At 41.7% G+C, this 19,493-nt stretch overlaps 1 protein-coding gene across 3 annotated transcripts in view; it reads right to left on the reverse strand.

Annotated features, from left to right (window-relative positions):
• Positions 1-2,344: 2,344 nt before the first annotated feature.
• CLIP2 (CAP-Gly domain containing linker protein 2) overlaps positions 2,345-19,493 on the reverse strand; it is a 141,267-nt gene continuing 124,118 nt past the window's right edge. For all 3 annotated transcript variants that reach the window (XM_044285221.1, XM_044285220.1, XM_044285219.1), the window contains 6 exons: positions 19,295-19,378; positions 17,020-17,176; positions 11,169-11,328; positions 10,267-10,452; positions 5,648-5,710; positions 2,345-3,493 (listed from right to left, as the gene is read on the reverse strand). In XM_044285221.1, coding sequence (XP_044141156.1) covers positions 3,482-3,493; positions 5,648-5,710; positions 10,267-10,452; positions 11,169-11,328; positions 17,020-17,176; positions 19,295-19,378 — 662 coding nt within the window. In that variant the 3' untranslated portion in view covers positions 2,345-3,481. The remainder of the gene's footprint in view (positions 3,494-5,647; positions 5,711-10,266; positions 10,453-11,168; positions 11,329-17,019; positions 17,177-19,294; positions 19,379-19,493) is intronic.

Consider the following 19,493-nt stretch of genomic DNA (forward strand, 5'->3'; position numbering starts at 1 on the left):
GACAATACTGGAGACTCCCCCCGGAGCAGACCCTGGTGTCGTGGGACACTCACCTCTGCCCAGATCTGCACAGGTTCAACCTGACAGCCTGGAGGTTGATCAGTCCCTTCCCAACATAGAAGGGCTTTCCGAGTCGGTCCTGAGAACTTTGTCGCATTCCCGAGCAGAGTCTACAAAGAAGGCCTACTCCAGGATCATGAGAATCTTCGAGGCATGGTGTGATTCCAGACAGGTGGCGTCTGCAGATCCGCCCCTTCCTGCGATACTTCAATTTCTTCAGGATGGATTAGATAGAGGCCTATCTCCAGCTACCTTGAAGGTACAGGTTTATGCCATCTCGGCCTGTCTCAACAGGCCACATTCTCGGGACCCACTCATCAAACGCTTCCTGAAGGGAGCTGAAAGACTAAAGCCTACTATACTGAAACCTATCCCCCAGTGGGATCTTTCAGTAGTGCTCAGGGGGCTAGCATCTCCCCCCTTCGAGCCCTTGGAGGAGGTAAATTTTAAATTTCTGACTTTAAAGATGGTCTTTCTTCTGGCTATAGCTTCAGCCAAAAGAGTTTCTGAATTGCAGGCTTTTTCCGCAAATCACCCGTACATTATTTTTCTACAGGATAGAGTACTCCTGAAGTTTTTACCTTACTTCAGGCCTAAGGTGCCTACTTTCCAGAACATCAATCAGGTAATATCTTTACCAGTTTTGTTTACAGCCTCCTCCTCTGATACTCCAGCTAGAGACCCGCTGGATATTTCAAGATGCCTCCAGATCTATGTGGATAGATCTAGTGAGTTCAGGAAAGATGAGAATCTTCTTATCCTGTTTGCCGGTAAGTCTAAAGGCCGTAAAGCGTCTAAAGCCACCATTAGTCGCTGGATCAAGGAGGCCATTTTGGAAGCTTTCGTCTCCCAATCCTTAGATCCTTCCCGAGTTTGTGAGGGCCCATTCTACTAGGGCGGTCTCCACCTCGGTTGCGGAGAGAAGACTCCTCCCCTTAGAGTTGATCTGTAAGGCGGCCTCCTGGAGCTCTGAGTCAACCTTCATCTCCCATTATAGGATAGATGCTAGGATGGCAGAGTTTTCGGCTTTTGGGCAGACTGTTCTTAGTTCTGCCAGGCATGAGGACCCTCCCTAGGGGATTCTTCTTGCTATCTCCCCATCTGTGCTGCTGTTGAGGACGTAAGGGAATCGTTAATTTCTAACGATAATTTGTTTTCCCTTAGTCCTAACAGCAGCACACAAATATCCCACCCTAAATACATTATGCTTGTTAAAAACACGGTGGGCTGGGGGGTGATCTCCTCCCTTTCAGGGAGCTGAAGATCGTTTATTGGTTCTTGGGCTCATTAAAATTCCGCCGGTCCTACCAGTCCACAGGGGCAGTTAACCCCATCTGTGCTGCTGTTAGGACTAAGGGAAAACAAATTATCGTTAGAAATTAACGATTTGTGTGCTACAAAATTCCTGCATAATGTGTTAACTCACTTAGTTGTTTCAGATTTGCTTGTTGCATCAAGACAATATTATCAAGTCCTAGACTGTAAACTGAAGATGATGTAATTCTGTGCATTGTTACATCCAGAGTCATATCTAGGCATTAATTCATGTAGGCACAGACTAGTCCTGTGTATAAATACCCTGGCCATGGCAGAGTGGTTTGTTGGCACCTTCTGTAGAACCAGAAACGGTGGCACATGCCCTGTTAACTCCTTTAGATATGCCCCAGGTTGCACCCATTCTCATGGTACCATGGTACGATTTGTTTCTGTAGGGTCACATGCTGCCACAACATTATCTAAGACAAGATTATCAGTACTGAGGTAAGTCTGTGAAGGGTCTCATTTATCCAAGTCATGGTATATCTGTAAAGTATAAATCAAGGCAACTGGACGTTCTGTAGATTTCTGGAAAACGTTTCACTTCTTCTTCCAACGAGCTCAGAATTGAGAAAGCTCGTTGGAAGAACGATTGAAACGTTTTCAAGAAATCTACAGTAAGTCCAGTTGCCTTGATTTATTATTTACAGATAGTACTGAGGTAAGACTATTGGCATTTTGTATATAAGGCATATGTATCTCATAGTTTGTTTATATGGGGTCATTTTTACTATTATGGCCTTCAATTTATGTGTATGGATAACACAACAATGTACTTTTTACCTAATTTTCACTGAGATAAAATATACATTTTTGTAACAGTGAGTCTGTACCGTTCTCTGCTGCCAGACTGTGGGGAGAAGCAAAGCGTGGTGTTTTTCAAATGAAGCCCAGAGAATGTCTTCCTCCATAATCACAATTACACATCATATACCGACAGTTCTGATGAACTCCAGACACATTTACATACAGATTTATAAATTATTATATTGTCTTGTCATCTAAGATTTACGGTACTTATATCAGCTGCCGATTTCAGTTTTAGAAGCCCATCAACAGTTCTTGCAATAGAACACATAATCACAGTAATAAAAGCCGCTATATGACATAGTGCGTTAACACAGGATTTTGTTTTCAAGCATGGCTCCATGCAAGTTAAAGTAAGATAATGCAGTCATTTGCTGTGTTAAGATAAATAAGGAATTACATTTATTTAAAAAGGCATATCTTACATTTTCATGTATTGAACTCTGGCGTTTATCTAACATAAAATATTCTTGGTCAAAAGTTCTATATGCAACATAAAATTAATAAGACTTAAAAGACATAATTTAACACAAAAGTACCTTAAAACTGTATTCCATATCATTAGGCATAAATCCATATCCATCAGACTAGAACCAAGTTAACTATTTGTATCTGTCTAGTTATTTATCAATAGGCTTGATAATCACATACACAAGGGAGCATTTTGCAGATTATGGTTAGACAGAAATATAACAATAAAATAGGATATGTACAATAAAAAAGAAATATATATACCTCTTTTTTAATTAAACATTGGCTAGTTCTAATAAACTGTATGCATGATGAATTTTAGCCCATGTTGTAATGCATCGCTAGGGTGCTGGAGGACAATCTAGAGTAGATAGGGGAGTATAACCTTTTTGTTTTTATGAAATTTATCCTTTCTACTTCTCAATACTTTATTGGCCATAAACAAACCAATAGATAGTTATGGTCATTGGCAAACTCAAACTTTACAAATGCCATGAAAATTCTAAAGCAGTTCATATAATCTCGAGTCCCAGCAAGCAGAGGGTCTTTGAGGTGGGGACATCAATTCACCAAGAACTGGAAGTTTCCAGTGAGCTCTATCAGCCAGCCTATAGAGGTCATTGCCAAGATTCTGGGTAAGGATATAACAGTTCCTGGTCTTCCAGCCTACAGCTTTTTTCGAACACAGCAGTGACCATCAAATGATTGTCCTGGGAGGATCTATCAATACAAATCAACACTGTTCACACAGGAATACTGCACAAGACTTTCTGATATGTCAGTCCCACTACGAGAAGTATATAGTCAGTATTCTTTCTTGTGGACATCAATGGTTTTCCTAGAATAAAGAACAAATACAAAGATATTTAGATATATCGGTAAACATTTATTAAATGTGTTGTATGGTATAACCCCCTATAAACCCATATACCTTATTGTAGCATTCTGAGGCAATGTGAACATTCCCTTTATTACTAAGCAAAGTAATCGAGAACTGGCAAAATCCACCAAACTTATCAGACTTTTGCTTATCAAATGAGTATTTATTTTCCAGTCCCCACAGCAATAGCACATGGTCATGGTGAATTCCAGTATCAAGACTACCATGTCATCTGCTTGTTTTTGAGGACTTTTATTATAAAATGGGGTTCTCCAAATCAGAAAATCTCTTTGTCCTGGATTGGAAAATATATATTCATTTTTTTTACCCATAACCAGCACCACATCTGTCCATGGGCTGTGTGTGGTATTGCAGGGTAGTCCCGCTTACTTGAATTGGGGATAAATTGCAAGACATGGTCCATGTGTTACGTCAGCGGCCCGTGCCCGCCACTGCCCCGTTACTGCCGCTCCACTCACCCTGTGTTTGCTGAAGTTCCAGCGCTCTGGGTGCTGGTATCTGGTGTGTCTTTTTTATTTATTTTATTTTTTATTAACAATTTTTATTGTTTTATCAAGTAGTTATAAGTAGCCATACAATAAGTACTTTCAAGTAAGACCATAAAAACTGTAGCTACAGGTGAAAGTAGCAGACATATATCTTGACCGGAATAGTATCTGGTGTGTCTTTTGGGGGTATTCTTCATTGTACCTCACATCATCTGCAGTATTGCAAGTGTTAAACTCTCCTTTGGCTTTGTGTGCAGTTGCTAGGGTGTTATGTGTTAATTAGCTCCTGCTAAATATTTATTAATGATCTTGTAGAAGGCTTGCACAGTAAAATATAAATTCTTGCAGAGGACACTAAACTGTGTAAAGTAATTCACACGGAAGAGGACAGTATACTGCTACAGAGGGATCTGGATAGATTGGAGGCTTGGGCAGATAAGTGGCAGATGAGGTTTAACACTGACAAATGTAATGTTATGCACATGGGAAGGAATAATGCAAGTCACCCGTACATATTAGATGGTAAAACACTCGGTAACACTGACATGGAAAAGGATCTAGGAATTTTAGTGAACAGCAAACTAAGCTGTAGAAACCAGTGTCAGGCAGCTACTGGCAAGGCCAATAAGATAATAGGTTGCATCAAAAGGGGCATAGATGCCCAAGATGAGAATATAGTCCTGCCACTATACAAATCGCTAGTCAGACCACACATGAAGTACTGTGTACAGTTCTGGGCTTCCGTGGTGGTAATCATAATTACCTGATCCCTGCAGCTGGGTTCCAGCTCCATTGCGGCCCTGCCAGCACTGCAGGTCCTGGGTCTTCCTGCGTGAACATCCATTTTGATGTTGGTCATGTGACCGCTGCAACCAATGACTGGCCACAGCATTTATGTGTCACCCAGTTGTCACGTAATGCCTGAGTGACACGTCACCGTTGTGGTCTGTCACTAGATGCAGCAGTCACATGAACCCCTCAAGCCGGACATTGATGTGGGGAGACCTGGGACCTGCAGAGTTTTCGTGGCAGTGATAGGGCTGGAATCTAGAGGCAGGGGTCAGGTAAGTATGATTACCACTGTGGTTCGGCCACACTGGGGGTGTCTGTAGCAAATGTTCCCAGGGGTGAACAACTCCTTTAATGGATACCCATCATTTTGACAAATTTATGACATGCCATAGTGAATCCGCCAACTTGTGCAGCATAGTGCAACACTATGAACCATTTAATATTGTTTCAAAAATTGACATATAAACGGGGAAAATTATTTATCTTTCACATTAACTGAATGGGTCAAAAACCAAGATATGTGTGAGTGATATATATAGGAATGGAAGTAAAGTTGTGCAAATGAATAAAACCAAGACCACTGAGTGAAATTTTCCTCTTTTTCTTTGTGTCTCTCCATTTCCACTCCTTTATATAAGGGAGGTGGGGTCGGAAGGCCTTGTGAGATAGCTCTTTATGTGAGGAATATGTGTTTGGCAATTTGGTCTAAGTATAATTTTTTATTTATTTTTCATAAAAATAACTAAAAGTTTAAAAGTAAAATGTACATATTTTTCATTTTACATACAGAATATAGTTATCTTTGGAATACCTCTTGTTTATGTGCTTTCTCTTGCTGATGGATACCATTGGCAGAACCTGAGTTTCCAGTCACCTATCATAAATAACAAAGAAATAAAATACAATAATTCAGTATATACAAAGTTGCTCCATACATTTTTGAGGTGGCAAAGTAAACAATTAACAATTAATTAAGATACAATGAGAGATGTTACTGCTCAGAAAACATTATAGCGATACTTGCTAGAGAATTTGCAGCTCACAAATATGGTAGAAACAACCACATTAGTCTTGTGAAAAGATACATTTCCAAAAATGTCATACTTCCAGATTTGCCTTATTAATCTGCAGCATCTGGAGGATAAGACTGTGTTCAATATGATTTGGAGTCCTCATTAAAGGTCCTTTACATGGGACAATTATTGGGTTGATTATCTGAAATTAACTTATGTGCAAACGCTCATTCACAATAATTGACACATGTAAAAACATTGTTAATACGGACACCAAAATTGTTCCTAGGCAGCAGATTGTCCTGTGTATACAGTGATTTGCTGCCCAGAAACAATGAATCTGTATGTGGATAAGTGATCACAGGTGCAATAGTTCATCCTCATACAGTGGAGGTGATTGCTGCATGTAAATGAGGCTCTCACAACCTCTGAAGACCAGACAATTATTGGGAACAAACAGTCAATGAGTCTGGTGGGTATTCTGGTAACATCCCACAATACCGGATCCAGAGAGCTCTGGTAGGTTGTTCTCTGCAGGAACAGCATGTCAGAACTATGAACGGAAGTGTGAAAAAAGCCTTACATTACGGACACCAATGGCATTCAGCAGACCCAACTGACTATAATTGTTAATGTACAAGATGTAATGTTATATACATATTAAGTATATTGGGACTTTGGCTCACGTGTATTCATGTCTGTTTCTTTTTTACTCCCAAATAGTGTCTAAAAAAACGCTTGGCCAGGATTTAGACACATTTATTAAATATGAATTTTTAAAAAGCCATAAAATTAAAAGTGTCAGAATACTTCGATAATGTAGTCTAGTTTTAAAGGGGTATTCTGGTTAGAACAAGTTATCCCCTATCAACTGGATTGAGAAAAGCTGGTAGGTCACTGGGGGTCCGACTGCTAGGACCTCAATTGATCACGAGAATGGAGGAGACTTGCTTAAGCATACACATTACTGCTTAGGCTGCTTTCACACTAGCGTTCGGGTTTCCGTTCGTGAGCTCCGTTTGAAGGAGCTCACGAGCGGACCCGAACGCAGCCGTCCAGCCCTGATGCAGTCTGAATGGAGGCGGATCCGCTCAGACTGCATCAGTCTGGCGGCGTTCAGCCTCCGCTCCGCTCGCCTCCGCACGGACAGGCGGACAGCTGAACGCTGCTTGCAGCGTTCGGGTGTCCGCCTGGCCGTGCGGAGGCGTGCGGATCCGTCCAGACTTACAATGTAAGTCAATGGGGACGGATCCGTTTGAAGATGCCACAATGTGGCTCAATCTTCAAGCGGATCCGTCCCCCATTGACTTTACATTGAAAGTCTGGACGGATCCGTCCCAGGCTATTTTCACACTTAGCTTTTTTTAGCTAATATAATGCAGACGGATCCGTTCTGAACGGAGCCTCCGTCTGCATTATTATGGGCGGATCCGTTCAGAACGGATCCGCCCGAACGCTAGTGTGAAAGTAGCCTTAATTTAAAGTCTATAGGGGGGAGCTGGCCTGCCAGACTTCCAGGCATATTTCAGGGCCTCCATCTCAAACTGTGTTCTAGACCTTGTACATAAACGTTCTCTGAAGCTTTGGGTAGACATAGAACATACCCTAGAACCACGTTTAGTACCTGGGATATTTTGGCTTCCTGTAGCCACACAAAATAGTCTCTTACATACCCTGCTCTCCCCTCTACTTCAGACTCTGGTTAAAGTATGGGGCGGATTTGCCTCCAAAATTAAGTTAATCTCTGCTCCAGGCCCTTTGACTCATGTTGTAACACACCCTGGCCTTCCTCCTCAGATCAGAAATCTGCCATCTTTTCGTGCAGTTCCCCCTCCCCGGATTCTAATTAGGGATATTTTTAATAGCTCGGGTCTCTTACCCCTTAATGATTTGTCACATATATTTCTAAACGCCCCGGGTCACTGGTTTCATTACTTTCAACTTCGCAGCTTTTTGGGTTCCCTGGCTCCCGGATCGCAGCTGTCAGCCCCATTGACGAATTTTGAGAAGCTCTGTGTTGCCAACACGGGCCCGGATCATGGTATCTCTCTGATATATAGCTTGCTGGGTGCCGGTGGGATGGAGGACCTATCACTAGCGGAACAGATGAGAAGTGTTGGGTTTGCCTCTGGTTGGGAGAACGATCTGACATTTTCCCTGTCTGCTGAGCAATGGAGTCGCTCCCTCTTATTTACTCATAAGTCATCCCTGTCTTGTCGCTTACAGGAACTGAACTATAAGATTCTTATACGTTGGTATAGGACTCCGGTTAAGTTGCACCAATTTTACCCATCTGTTCCCAACACCTGCTGGCGTTGCCATACAGAGGTTGGTTCCATGCTCCACATTTGGTGGGATTGCCCTGGGGTTGCCCCATTGTGGCAGGATATTTTTGCTCTGTATAATGCTCTTTACCGGTCTTCTATACCTCCGTCCCCATTAATCGCTTTGCTCTCGATATTCCCAGGCAGGATCCAACATGTCAAAAGAGGTGTGCTTAGAACGTTTGTTTTATCAATGAGGCAGATTATTCCACGCCAGTGGAGATCTTCAGAAAATTTACAGAGAATCACGTGGTTACGGGCCCTGGATGCCCTGGAGGAGATGGAAGCTGAGTCCTGTAATCGTACGCAATCATTTGCGCTGACCTGGGAACCCTGGCGACAGTTTAGAAGTTCCGCCCGCCTCCAAACATGGTTGGATTCAGGTGATTGCACCTGGCACGCATGATATGTTGCCTAGCTATTCTTTCCTCCCCCTTCCCATCCCCCTCCCCCTTTCCTTCCTTGTCTTTGTTCGTCGATGTCTTGTCTTTGTCTGTCCCCCTGTTATTGCTTGTTCACGGTTTTGGTTTGCCATGCCATGAGCTGCATTTAGTAGCTCTTTGTTCAACGGGCTGATACTGAAGAATTGGTTATATGTCCTTGTCCTCATTTCTGCCATTGCCCACGGCTTTCTATGCCAAGCTTTATTTCTCCCCAACTACTGAGCCATTTGATGGGTACATGCTTTTGGTGTTTGACACCTCTGGACCATATTGCACGTGATCCGGGGGAATGTAATGCTTTATATGTCTATTTATATGCTGGCACTGTATGTTTTTTTATAGCCCGGGAATAGGTAGTGTCTTGGGCTTTCACTGTTATAGCTGTTATGTCTAAATTATTGCTATATTTCTCTATGCAATAAAAAGAGATTCAACACTAATTTAAAGTCTATAGGACTGCCAGAGATAGCGCCGTTCTTCGCTTTCCCCTGCAATCCCATAGTGATGAATGGAATTGTTGTCCGCATGCTTGAACAGTGCTCCATTCAAATGGGGGACATGGGTCCCTCGTTCTCCCTATCTGTGTGGTTCAAACACTTGGATGCTTACCAGTCTAACAGTTACTCCCTATACAGTGGATAGGGGATAAAGTGTTCGAACCAAAATACTCCTTAAACTTAGAAACTGACTAAAATATGGGCTTTTGTATGCCCACTTGTTTTATTTTACCCAAATCATTGTTTCTGACAGTTTACATTTTTATTTAAAAAACAGGAAAACAAGGCATATAAAAAATAAATATAAGGTGGATTGTGTGTGGCTGCATATGGTTGTGGATTCATGTATTTTTATATAGCCTATATCATTCTTTCTACATTGGATTGATATAATTGATCGGATGTTGACATATAAGGGGGCATACCACACAGCGGTGGGGGACCAAGTAAAATGGCAGTTCAGTAATTATGGCAAAAGTAAAAACCTCTTGTGACAGCCTATTAGTTGGCAGCTATCTCTGTATGGACGTTCCTGAACGCCCTTGCATAGATGGCAGGTACAGGAAAGGGAAGCCCACTGTCAGGGACTGTTGAGCTCCCTATAGAGAAGTAAGATATGTTTTTTTACCCTTTACCATCACTAAGCAAAGTATATACAGATCAGGAAGCAGCAAAGCCTAGCGATAGTGTAATCACTGGGGCTCGGGTATCTGCACAAGTTGCTGGATCTGAATCAGCTCTGTTCTGCAGTGAGACTAAACAGTGTTGTAAATCTCTTTGGGAGCTGTATTCCTCCTGTAACTGGGGCTGATATGTCAGCCACAGTTACCGAAAAAAAAATTATCAAAAAAAAGTTAAATGTTGCGCAATGGGAGAAAAAAGTGTTAAAAAATATATATTAAAAAAAAAAACTCCCCCTGCCAATTATAAACTATATATCCCTCTATATTAAAATGACTGTTACAGAAAGGAGACATAATTTAAACAAGTATTTCAATTGCAATTAAAGAAAAAAAAGATATGTGAATTTTCTCCACATTTTCCAGTGTATGAAAATTAACAACAAAACAACTGCTATTTTAGCAAAAGATAATACAACTCTCTAGATAAATTATATAAAGACAACTGCTCGAGAATTGTGTAAAGGTTTCACCTGAAACTTTTCTGCACTGCTTTGCATGGCCTCCATTAGCTTCTCTGTTTGTTGACCTTGGTCAAGAGCTATTCGAAGAGCATCTTCAGTGCTGACTAACCGTTGCTGTAACCTCAGCACCTCTGATTCCGTAGCTGGGTCTATTAGGGAGTATCTCCTGTGATCTGCCCCTGATTTCTCTTTTTCCTGATGCATAAAAATAAACTTGATAAAATAGGATCTATGGCATATAATTTAAAGATTAACTAAACTTGTATTAAGCTTTATTTAAATATGTTCAAAATGGCCTAAAAATCTTTTTTTAATATACTTTATTAACAGATTTTTCTGTTTTACTAAGCTAATAGGCACCTAAAGTCCTGGGTACCTATCACACTTTAGATTCAGTATATGACTTGTTAGCGGTGTATAGATTTCACTGTATTGGAGCAGTGGGGACTGCAGCGAACACTATATGGGCAAGAGCTAACATCACTGCTCCTGCCTGTGCCCCCTTAGCTTGGCTAAATCCTGACATATGACATCAGTACCCTGTAAGGATGAGCTATGCCAGGATTAACTGAGTGGAGTGGGCTACTTTACTGCCTATGCCTGCTCCGCTCAGTTCCAGTACAGTGGCATCCGTACACCACTGAAAAGTCAGCAATTTACAAGTACTGAATCTAAAGCGCGATTGGCACCCAGGACGTTGGGTGTCTATTTGCTTAGTACAATGGCAAAATAAATTAATGAAGTATATTAGAAAAAGGCCATTAATACATATTTAAATAAAATTTTAGTTTAGTTACTCTTTAAAGATGTTTTGTAGATATTTAGGTAAAAAATGTACAGTTTTTTTAAACTGAAAAAAGTAAAAAATATATTAAAAACGGCTACAGATAACACGTTTTGTTTCTACTCACCAAAACCGGTAACTTATCTCTAAGTGCACTGATTTCTTCTTTTAATTTATGCTCTTTTGATCTCCAATCTGCTTTATGGACCTCTCGAATTAAGTCTCTCTCTGGTCCAGGAGAATGTCGATTGGCTTCGAGTAGTAAAGCTCTTAGTTCATTTAGACTCCTGGTATGTCAGTGACAAGCAGAAAATACAGGACAATCAAAATATTGCCGTATGGTGCTTACAAAGGTTATGTGCGCAAAACTAAAGCATTTCTGTACTACTCAGTCCTTCTTTTAAAGATTTTGGCTCAGTACTCAAACCTTCCACCAGGAGGTCCAGGTACATTTAGGGCCCACTGTCCCACCTGTTTCTGCCACTGCTTAGTTAAAAGATAAAAATCATTCTGTCTGCAGCTGCCAGTTGGGGTGCATGATTTATACAAATTTACACAGCTAGTATTCACTTCTACGGGCATTAAAATTCAAAAGCAATGCACTCCCATCCAGTGGAGTTCTATTATTTCTCTATGGCTGTGTAAAGGAAGAAGATGATTTGGAGCTACGATCCTTATAAAGATATTTCATTGATCAGCAAAGAACTTTGGACCTATTTAACCACCTCCGGACCGCCTAACGCAGATGTGCGGTCCGGAGGTGGCAGCCCTGCGCTCAACGACGCATATACGCGTCATCTCGCGAGGGCCGGGATTTCCTGTGAACGCGCGCACACAGGCGCGCGCGCTCACAGGAACGGAAGGTAAGCGAGTGGATCTCCAGCCTGCCAGCGGCGATCGCTCGCTGGCAGGCTGGAGATCCGAATTTTTTAACCCCTAACAGGTATATTAGACGCTGTTTTCATAACAGCGTCTAATATACCTCCTACCTGGTCCTCTGGTGGTCCCTTTTGTTAGGATCGACCACCAGAGGACTCAGGTAGGTCAGTACAGTCGCACCAAACACCACACTACACTACACTACACTACACCCCCCCCCCGTCACTTATTAACCCCTTATAAACCCCTGATCACCCATGATCACCCCATATAAACTCCCTGATCACCCCCCTGTCATTGATCACCGCCCTGTCATTGATCACCCCCCTGTCAGGCTCCGTTCAGACGTCCGCATGATTTTTACGGATCCACGGATACATGGATCGGATCCGCAAAAAGCATACGGACGTCTGAATGGAGCCTTACAGGGGGGTGATCAATGACAGGCGGGTGATCACCCATATACACTCCCTGATCACCCCCCTGTCATTGATCACCCCCCTGTCATTGATCACTCCCCTGTAAGGCTCCATTCAGACGTCCGCATGATTTTTACGGATCCATGGATACATGGATCGGATCCGCAAAACACATGCGGACGTCTGAATGGAGCCTTACAGGGGGTGATCAATGACAGGCGGGTGATCACCCATATACACTCCCTGATCACCCCCCTGTCATTGATAACCCCCCTGTAAGGCTCCATTCAGACGTCCGCATGCGTTCTGTGGATCCGATCCATGTATCCATGGATCCGTAAAAAATCATGCGGATGTCTGAATGGAGCCTTACAGGGGGGGTGATCAGTGACAGGGGGGTGATCACCCTGATTACCCTGATCACCCCCTGTCATTGATAACCCCCCTGTAAGGCTCCATTCAGACGTCCGCATGCGTTCTGTGGATCCGATCCATGTATCCATGGATCCGTAAAAAATCATGCGGATGTCTGAATGGAGCCTTACAGGGGGGGTGATCAGTGACAGGGGGGTGATCACCCTGATTACCCTGATCACCCCCTGTCATTGATAACCCCCCTGTAAGGCTCCATTCAGACGTCCGCATGCGTTCTGTGGATCCGATCCATGTATCCATGGATCCGTAAAAAATCATGCGGATGTCTGAATGGAGCCTTACAGGGGGGGTGATCAGTGACAGGGGGGTGATCACCCTGATTACCCTGATCACCCCCTGTCATTGATAACCCCCCTGTAAGGCTCCATTCAGACGTCCGCATGCGTTCTGTGGATCCGATCCATGTATCCATGGATCTGTAAAAAATCATGCGGATGTCTGAATGGAGCCTTACAGGGGGGGTGATCAGTGACAGGGGGGTGATCACCCTGATTACCCTGATCACCCCCTGTCATTGATAACCCCCCTGTAAGGCTCCATTCAGACGTCCGCATGCGTTCTGTGGATCCGATCCATGTATCCATGGATCCGTAAAAAATCATGCGGATGTCTGAATGGAGCCTTACAGGGGGGGTGATCAGTGACAGGGGGGTGATCACCCTGATTACCCTGATCACCCCCTGTCATTGATAACCCCCCTGTAAGGCTCCATTCAGACGTCCGCATGCGTTCTGTGGATCCGATCCATGTATCCATGGATCCGTAAAAAATCATGCGGATGTCTGAATGGAGCCTTACAGGGGGGGGTGATCAGTGATAGGGGGGTGATCACCCTGATTACCCTGATCACCCCCTGTCATTGATAACCCCCCTGTAAGGCTCCATTCAGACGTCCGCATGCGTTTTGTGGATCCGATCCATGTATCCATGGATCCGTAAAAAATCATGCGGATGTCTGAATGGAGCCTTACAGGGGGGGTGATCAGTGACAGGGGGGTGATCACCCTGATTACCCTGATCACCCCCTGTCATTGATAACCCCCCTGTAAGGCTCCATTCAGACGTCCACATGCGTTCTGTGGATCCGATCCATGTATCCATGGATCCGTAAAAAAGCGGATGTCTGAATGGAGCCTTACAGGGGGGGTGATCAATGACAGGGGGGTGATCAGGGAGTCTATATGGGTGATCACCCCCCTGTCATTGATCACCCCCCTGTCATTGATCCCCCCCCCCCCCCCCCTGGTAAGGCTCCATTCAGACTTTTTTTTGGCACAAGTTAGCGGAAATTTTTTGTTTGTTTTTGTTTTTGTTTTTTCTTACTAAGTCTCATATTCCACTAACTTGTGTCAAAAAATAAAATCTCACATGGACGCACCGTACCCCTCACGGAATCCAAATGCATAAAACATTTTTAGACATTTATATTCCGGACTTCTTCTCACGCTTTAGGGCCCCTAAAAAGCCAGGGCAGTATAAATACCCCACATGTGACCCCATTTCGGAAAGAAGACACCCCAAGGTATTCCGTGAGGGGCATATTGAGTCCATGAAAGATTGAAATTTTTGTCCTAAGTTAGCGGAAAGTGAGACTTTGTGAGAAAAAAACAAAAAAAAAAATCAATATCCGCTAACTTATGCAAAAAAAAAAAAAATTCTACGGCGATACCAGATGTGTCACACTTTTTTGCTGCCAAGGTGGGCAAAGGGGCACATATTCCAAAGTGCACCTTTTGGATTTCACCGGTCATTTTTTACACATTTTGATTGCAAAGTTCTTCTCACACATTTGGGCCCCTAAATTGCCAGGGCAGTATAACTACCCCACAAGTGACCCCATTTTGGAAAGAAGACACCCCAAGGTATTCCGTGAGGGGCATGGCAAGTTTTTAGAATTTTTTATTTTTTGTCGCAAGTTAGTGGAATATGAGACTTTGTAAGAAAAAATAAAAAAAATAAAATCATCATCATTTTCCGCTAACTTGTGACAAAAAATAAAAAGTTCTATGAACTCACTATGCCCATCAGCAAATACCTTAGGGTGTCTACTTTCCGAAATGGGGTCATTTGTGGGGGTTGTCTACTGTCTGGGCATTGTAGAACCTCAGGAAACATGACAGGTGCTCAGAAAGTCAGAGCTGTTTCAAAAAGCGGAAATTCACATTTTTGTACCATAGTTTGTAAATGCTATAACTTTTACCGAAACCATTTTTTTTTTGCCCAAACATTTTTTTTTAATCAAAGACATGTAGAACAATAAATCTGGCGAAAAATGTATATATGGATGTCGTTTTTTTTGCAAAATTTTACAGCTGAAAGTGAAAAATGTCATTTTTTTGCAAAAAAATCGTTACATTTTGATTAATAACAAAAAAAGTAAAAATGTCAGCAGCAATAAAATACCACCAAATGAAAGCTCTATTAGTGAGAAGAAAAGGAGGTAAAATTCATTTGGGTGGTAAGTTGCATGACCGAGCGATAAACGGTGAAAGGAGTGTAGTGCCGAAGTGTAAAAAGTGCTCTGGTCATGATGGGGGTTTCACCTAGCGGGGCTGAAGTGGTTAAAAAAATGTATTGTTCCATACTTTACACTGAACTATAGATATATACTATTCACTTCTCAACCACTAAGAATTCTACAGTGGCATGCAAAAGTTTGGTCAAAATTACTGTTACTGAGAACAGTTAAGCAAGTTGAAGATGAAATGATCTCCAAAAGGTATAAAGTTAAAGATGTAAAAGGTTAGAAGAAACGGAGCACTTGTACGGCGCACTTCCCAGGAAGGATTTCTTGAACTGGTAAGTATGGTATAGTGTATTCTTGTAAAGCCTGAAGAAAAGAGAGGCGCTGCCTCTGTTTTTTTTTTTTCATTATATAAAGTTAAAGATGACACATTCCCTTTGTATTTTAAGCTGAAGGGTTTACCATGGCCTTCCCAGTCCCCTGATAATTGAAAATCTGTAGATAGACCTCAAAAGAGCAGTGCATTCAGGATGTCCCCGGAATCTCACAGAACTGGAATACTTTAGCAAGAAAGAATGGATGAAAATCCCTCCAACAAGAATTGAAAGACTCTTGGCTGGCTACAAAAAGCTGTGATACTTGCCAAGGGGGATGCTACTAGGTACTAACCTTGCAAGTTGCACAAACTTTTGCTTCAGGCCCTTTTCCTTTTTTGTTATTTTGAAAATGTAAAAGATAAAAAAATAAAATAAAATGCTTTTGCTTAAAATACAATAAGGGAATGTGTCATTTTTAACTTTATGCTTTTTAGAGATCTTTTCATCTTCAACTATCTATCTATCTATCTATCTATCTATCTATCTATCTATCTATCCCTATCTGTCTGTAGGAAGAGTAAATTAATGAGGTGTAAACTGTATTTTTCTGAATCAGATGGGACAAAGAGCTGTATGATACACAATCAATTGATGACACACAGGATGATCTCAGCCTGAAATGTGTGTCGATCAATGATATAAAAAGTCATTTGGTGCTCATTTAAAAGGCATTCAAAATGGGTAAATGCAAACTGTATGGGGAATGAATGATCATTAGTATAATTGTTCGGTCTGCATACAGTTTCCATATTGTTGGCAGCACACTAATCAATATCAAATCGGTGGAGGCCAGACACTCAACACCCCTATTGATCAACTGTGGAAAGAGGACAGAGTAGGAAGAAGAAGGCTGTGTAGTGGCTGCACTTGTGGTAGTGCCGGGGTACTGCAGCTCATGGGGTCAAAGCCTTGCCAATATTGATGTCCTATCTGCAGGATAGGTCGTCGATATCTAAGTCCCGAAACACTCCTTTTAAGTTCTCTGTTTTCATATCTTAATTATAGTTTTTGTCACAGTAAAATAAATATCTTGCACCTTCAAAGTGGTAGGCATGTTGTGTAAATCCAATAGTACAAAACCCCCAAACTGCACTTTAATTCCAGGTGGTACTGAAACAAAACATCAGGGGAGCAAATGTTATGAAAAATAAAAAGCGGACCCAGTAAATTCTTTTGTTCCATCACTGCTGCTTCAGTTCCCCCCAACAGGCTTTGTTGACATAAAATCATCTCTGCAGACAGGGAAAAATGGCCCCCATGAGGAGGACCCAATGGGCAATGCTGGAAAGGCAGATCTACCAGGCAGAAATTCGGTATTTTGTTTATTCTATGGCATTTCATCCCTTTGGCTAGATTTTGTCCAATCTTGGATAATCCCTTTAAGTATAGGGTAATTTCACTTACCTCTCTTTCTTGAGTAGTTCTTGGCTGATCATGACCAGTTGGCCTGATGCATCATGGGACTTCCTGGAAAAAGCCTCTAGTTCCACTTCTAACTTTTTATTATCTTTTACTAATGAATCCATCTTCTTGTCACCTGATTTGCATTTGCTCTCAAGTGCTGTTGGTTACATGAAAAGATTACAATCTACATATTTTAGAATTCTGCATTTACAGAATATATAAATGCAATTAACTAGGACTAGTTTAAAGAGAACCTGTCATCACAAAACACAGTGCAAACTGCAGGCAGCATGTTATAGAGCGGAAGGAACTGAGCAGATCAATATATAGTTTTGCATGAAAAGATTCAGTATAAATTTATACAGTTAAATCTCTGATGTCAGTTGTACATGGAGGTCACCTTACCAGAGATTGATAGCATTCTCTATGTAAGTGTGTATACAGAGATAGCTGTCAATCACTGATAGTGTTTCACAGGTGTGGTCTTAAGCATTTCTTGGTTTCTTTCTTTAAGGCCCCATGCACAGGACTGTCATGCCTGCCTTGACTGTGTTGCGGACCACAAGCCTCGGGTCCGTAAAATACGGGCACCGGCTGTGTGTTCTTCAATGGGTCCATGATCTGCAAGATGCAGAGAAAGATAGGACATGGTTTATCTTTTGCGGTACGGACCTGGAAGCCCACGGTCTGCAGCATGGCCATGATGGCACCACGGTCGTGTGCATGGGGCCTAAAATGACATACCACACCCATAATCTTAGCATGTCTCCTTCTTAGCAATATGTAGATATATTTTCTTCACAGACAGTCCAAGCCAACCCAACATTAAGGAAAAGTAAATGTACAGGGAAAGCATTGGAAGCTTGCTATTTTAAAGGGGTTTTCGGAGGGAAACATTTTATTTGAAAATAGGATCAGAATGGCTTATAAAAACAAACCATCATTATTCACCTTACTAACCCCCTGTCGCTGCTATTTCACCGCTGCTACGGTCCTCATTCCTCTCTATTTCCTGGTCTTGGGCTTGCCATACAAGACTAGATTGGACTGCTCCCGGGTCACCACTGCGGGCAGTGATCGGCTGCAGGCAGTCAAAGCCATTTCCGCTGTGTTGAGCCCAAGACCAGACAGTAAAAAGGAGCATGGACTGGAGAAGTGACAAAACATCAGAGGCACAGTAAGGCTTATTTAACATGAGTGATATGGAATGAGTCAGGGTCTGTTCAGGAAAAAACTGATGGTTCTGCACTCAAGTTCAATCAGTTTTGTCTGCAATTGCGTTCAGCGTTTCAGTATTTTCCACGTGAATGCCATCAGTTTTTTATGCTTTTTTCACACACGAGAAGTAAAACTGAAGAATTACACATAGCATCTTCTAGAAACCATCAGAGAAAAATGCATTATATCCAGATGCCCCTTTCATTTCTATGGGGCCAAGGAAGTGTGAAAAACGCATAATATAGAATATGCTGCAATTTTTCCTGAACGCAGAGATGATCAGTGATAAATAATGGTAATGTGCATATACACACTGAAATGAATGAGTCAGGAGTTAGTCAGGGTGCTATCTGTTCAAAATACGCATCATATCTGGACAGAAAACTCCCTTGTGTGAAAGAGGACTAATTACTGTTTCTTTTTTTTAAATAGAATTTGTCTCCCAAAAAAAACCTTTAACTCTTTTAACAGCTTATATATACTAATATTTAAAGCGTAATTCAAGAAGGGAACTAAGATATGTAGATTATTAGGGGCACTAAATGACAAATTATAAAGTAAGCAGATGGTTTTATACTGTTCCTTTAAAATCTGTTGCTAGCAGTTGCTGGAGGGGCACTTGCTAAGACAGAATGGCAATCATCACCATTTCAAGAGTAGTCAAAATGGATCTTTTTCATAGTTACAGTGTGACTGATTACCAAGAATCTGACGGCAGGGTTTAGGTGCAGAGATAGCAATTATTACAGGGCTCTGGAGGCTAAGAGACCCAAATGACCCCTCTACAATGTAAGAAGACACCAGTTTTATAAATGTCACAGTAGGTGGGTGACCTGTTACATATCTTGCATCAGAGGAGCTTGAAATTACTCCTGTGATCTGACATAGTATTCTAAGCAAAATTCCATTAATTTACAGATGCTGTAATTCCCCTTTTTTCTTTTGCGATTGTTCGGACTATGAAAGTTACCTAGCTGTAATATTAAGTATTACATCATAGCTCAGTTGTATTTAAAATTATATAGAGAAATAATCCATAATAAAGTCGTAAACTTACCGTTTATTTGAGCCCTCAGAGATTCAATATGAACAGACATGGATGATACCTCTTTTTCTCTTTTACTAAGTTTGAGCTGCAGATCTAAATACAGAGGGAGAACATGAAAATTGTGGTAACGTCTAGTTCAAACACTTCCATAAATTGCTACTATTATTAATAACACTTATATTAATAAAATAATAATTACCATGAATAA

The sequence above is a fragment of the Bufo gargarizans genome, chromosome 3, assembly GCF_014858855.1.
Source record: "Bufo gargarizans isolate SCDJY-AF-19 chromosome 3, ASM1485885v1, whole genome shotgun sequence".
Taxonomy (NCBI): Eukaryota; Metazoa; Chordata; class Amphibia; order Anura; family Bufonidae; genus Bufo; species Bufo gargarizans.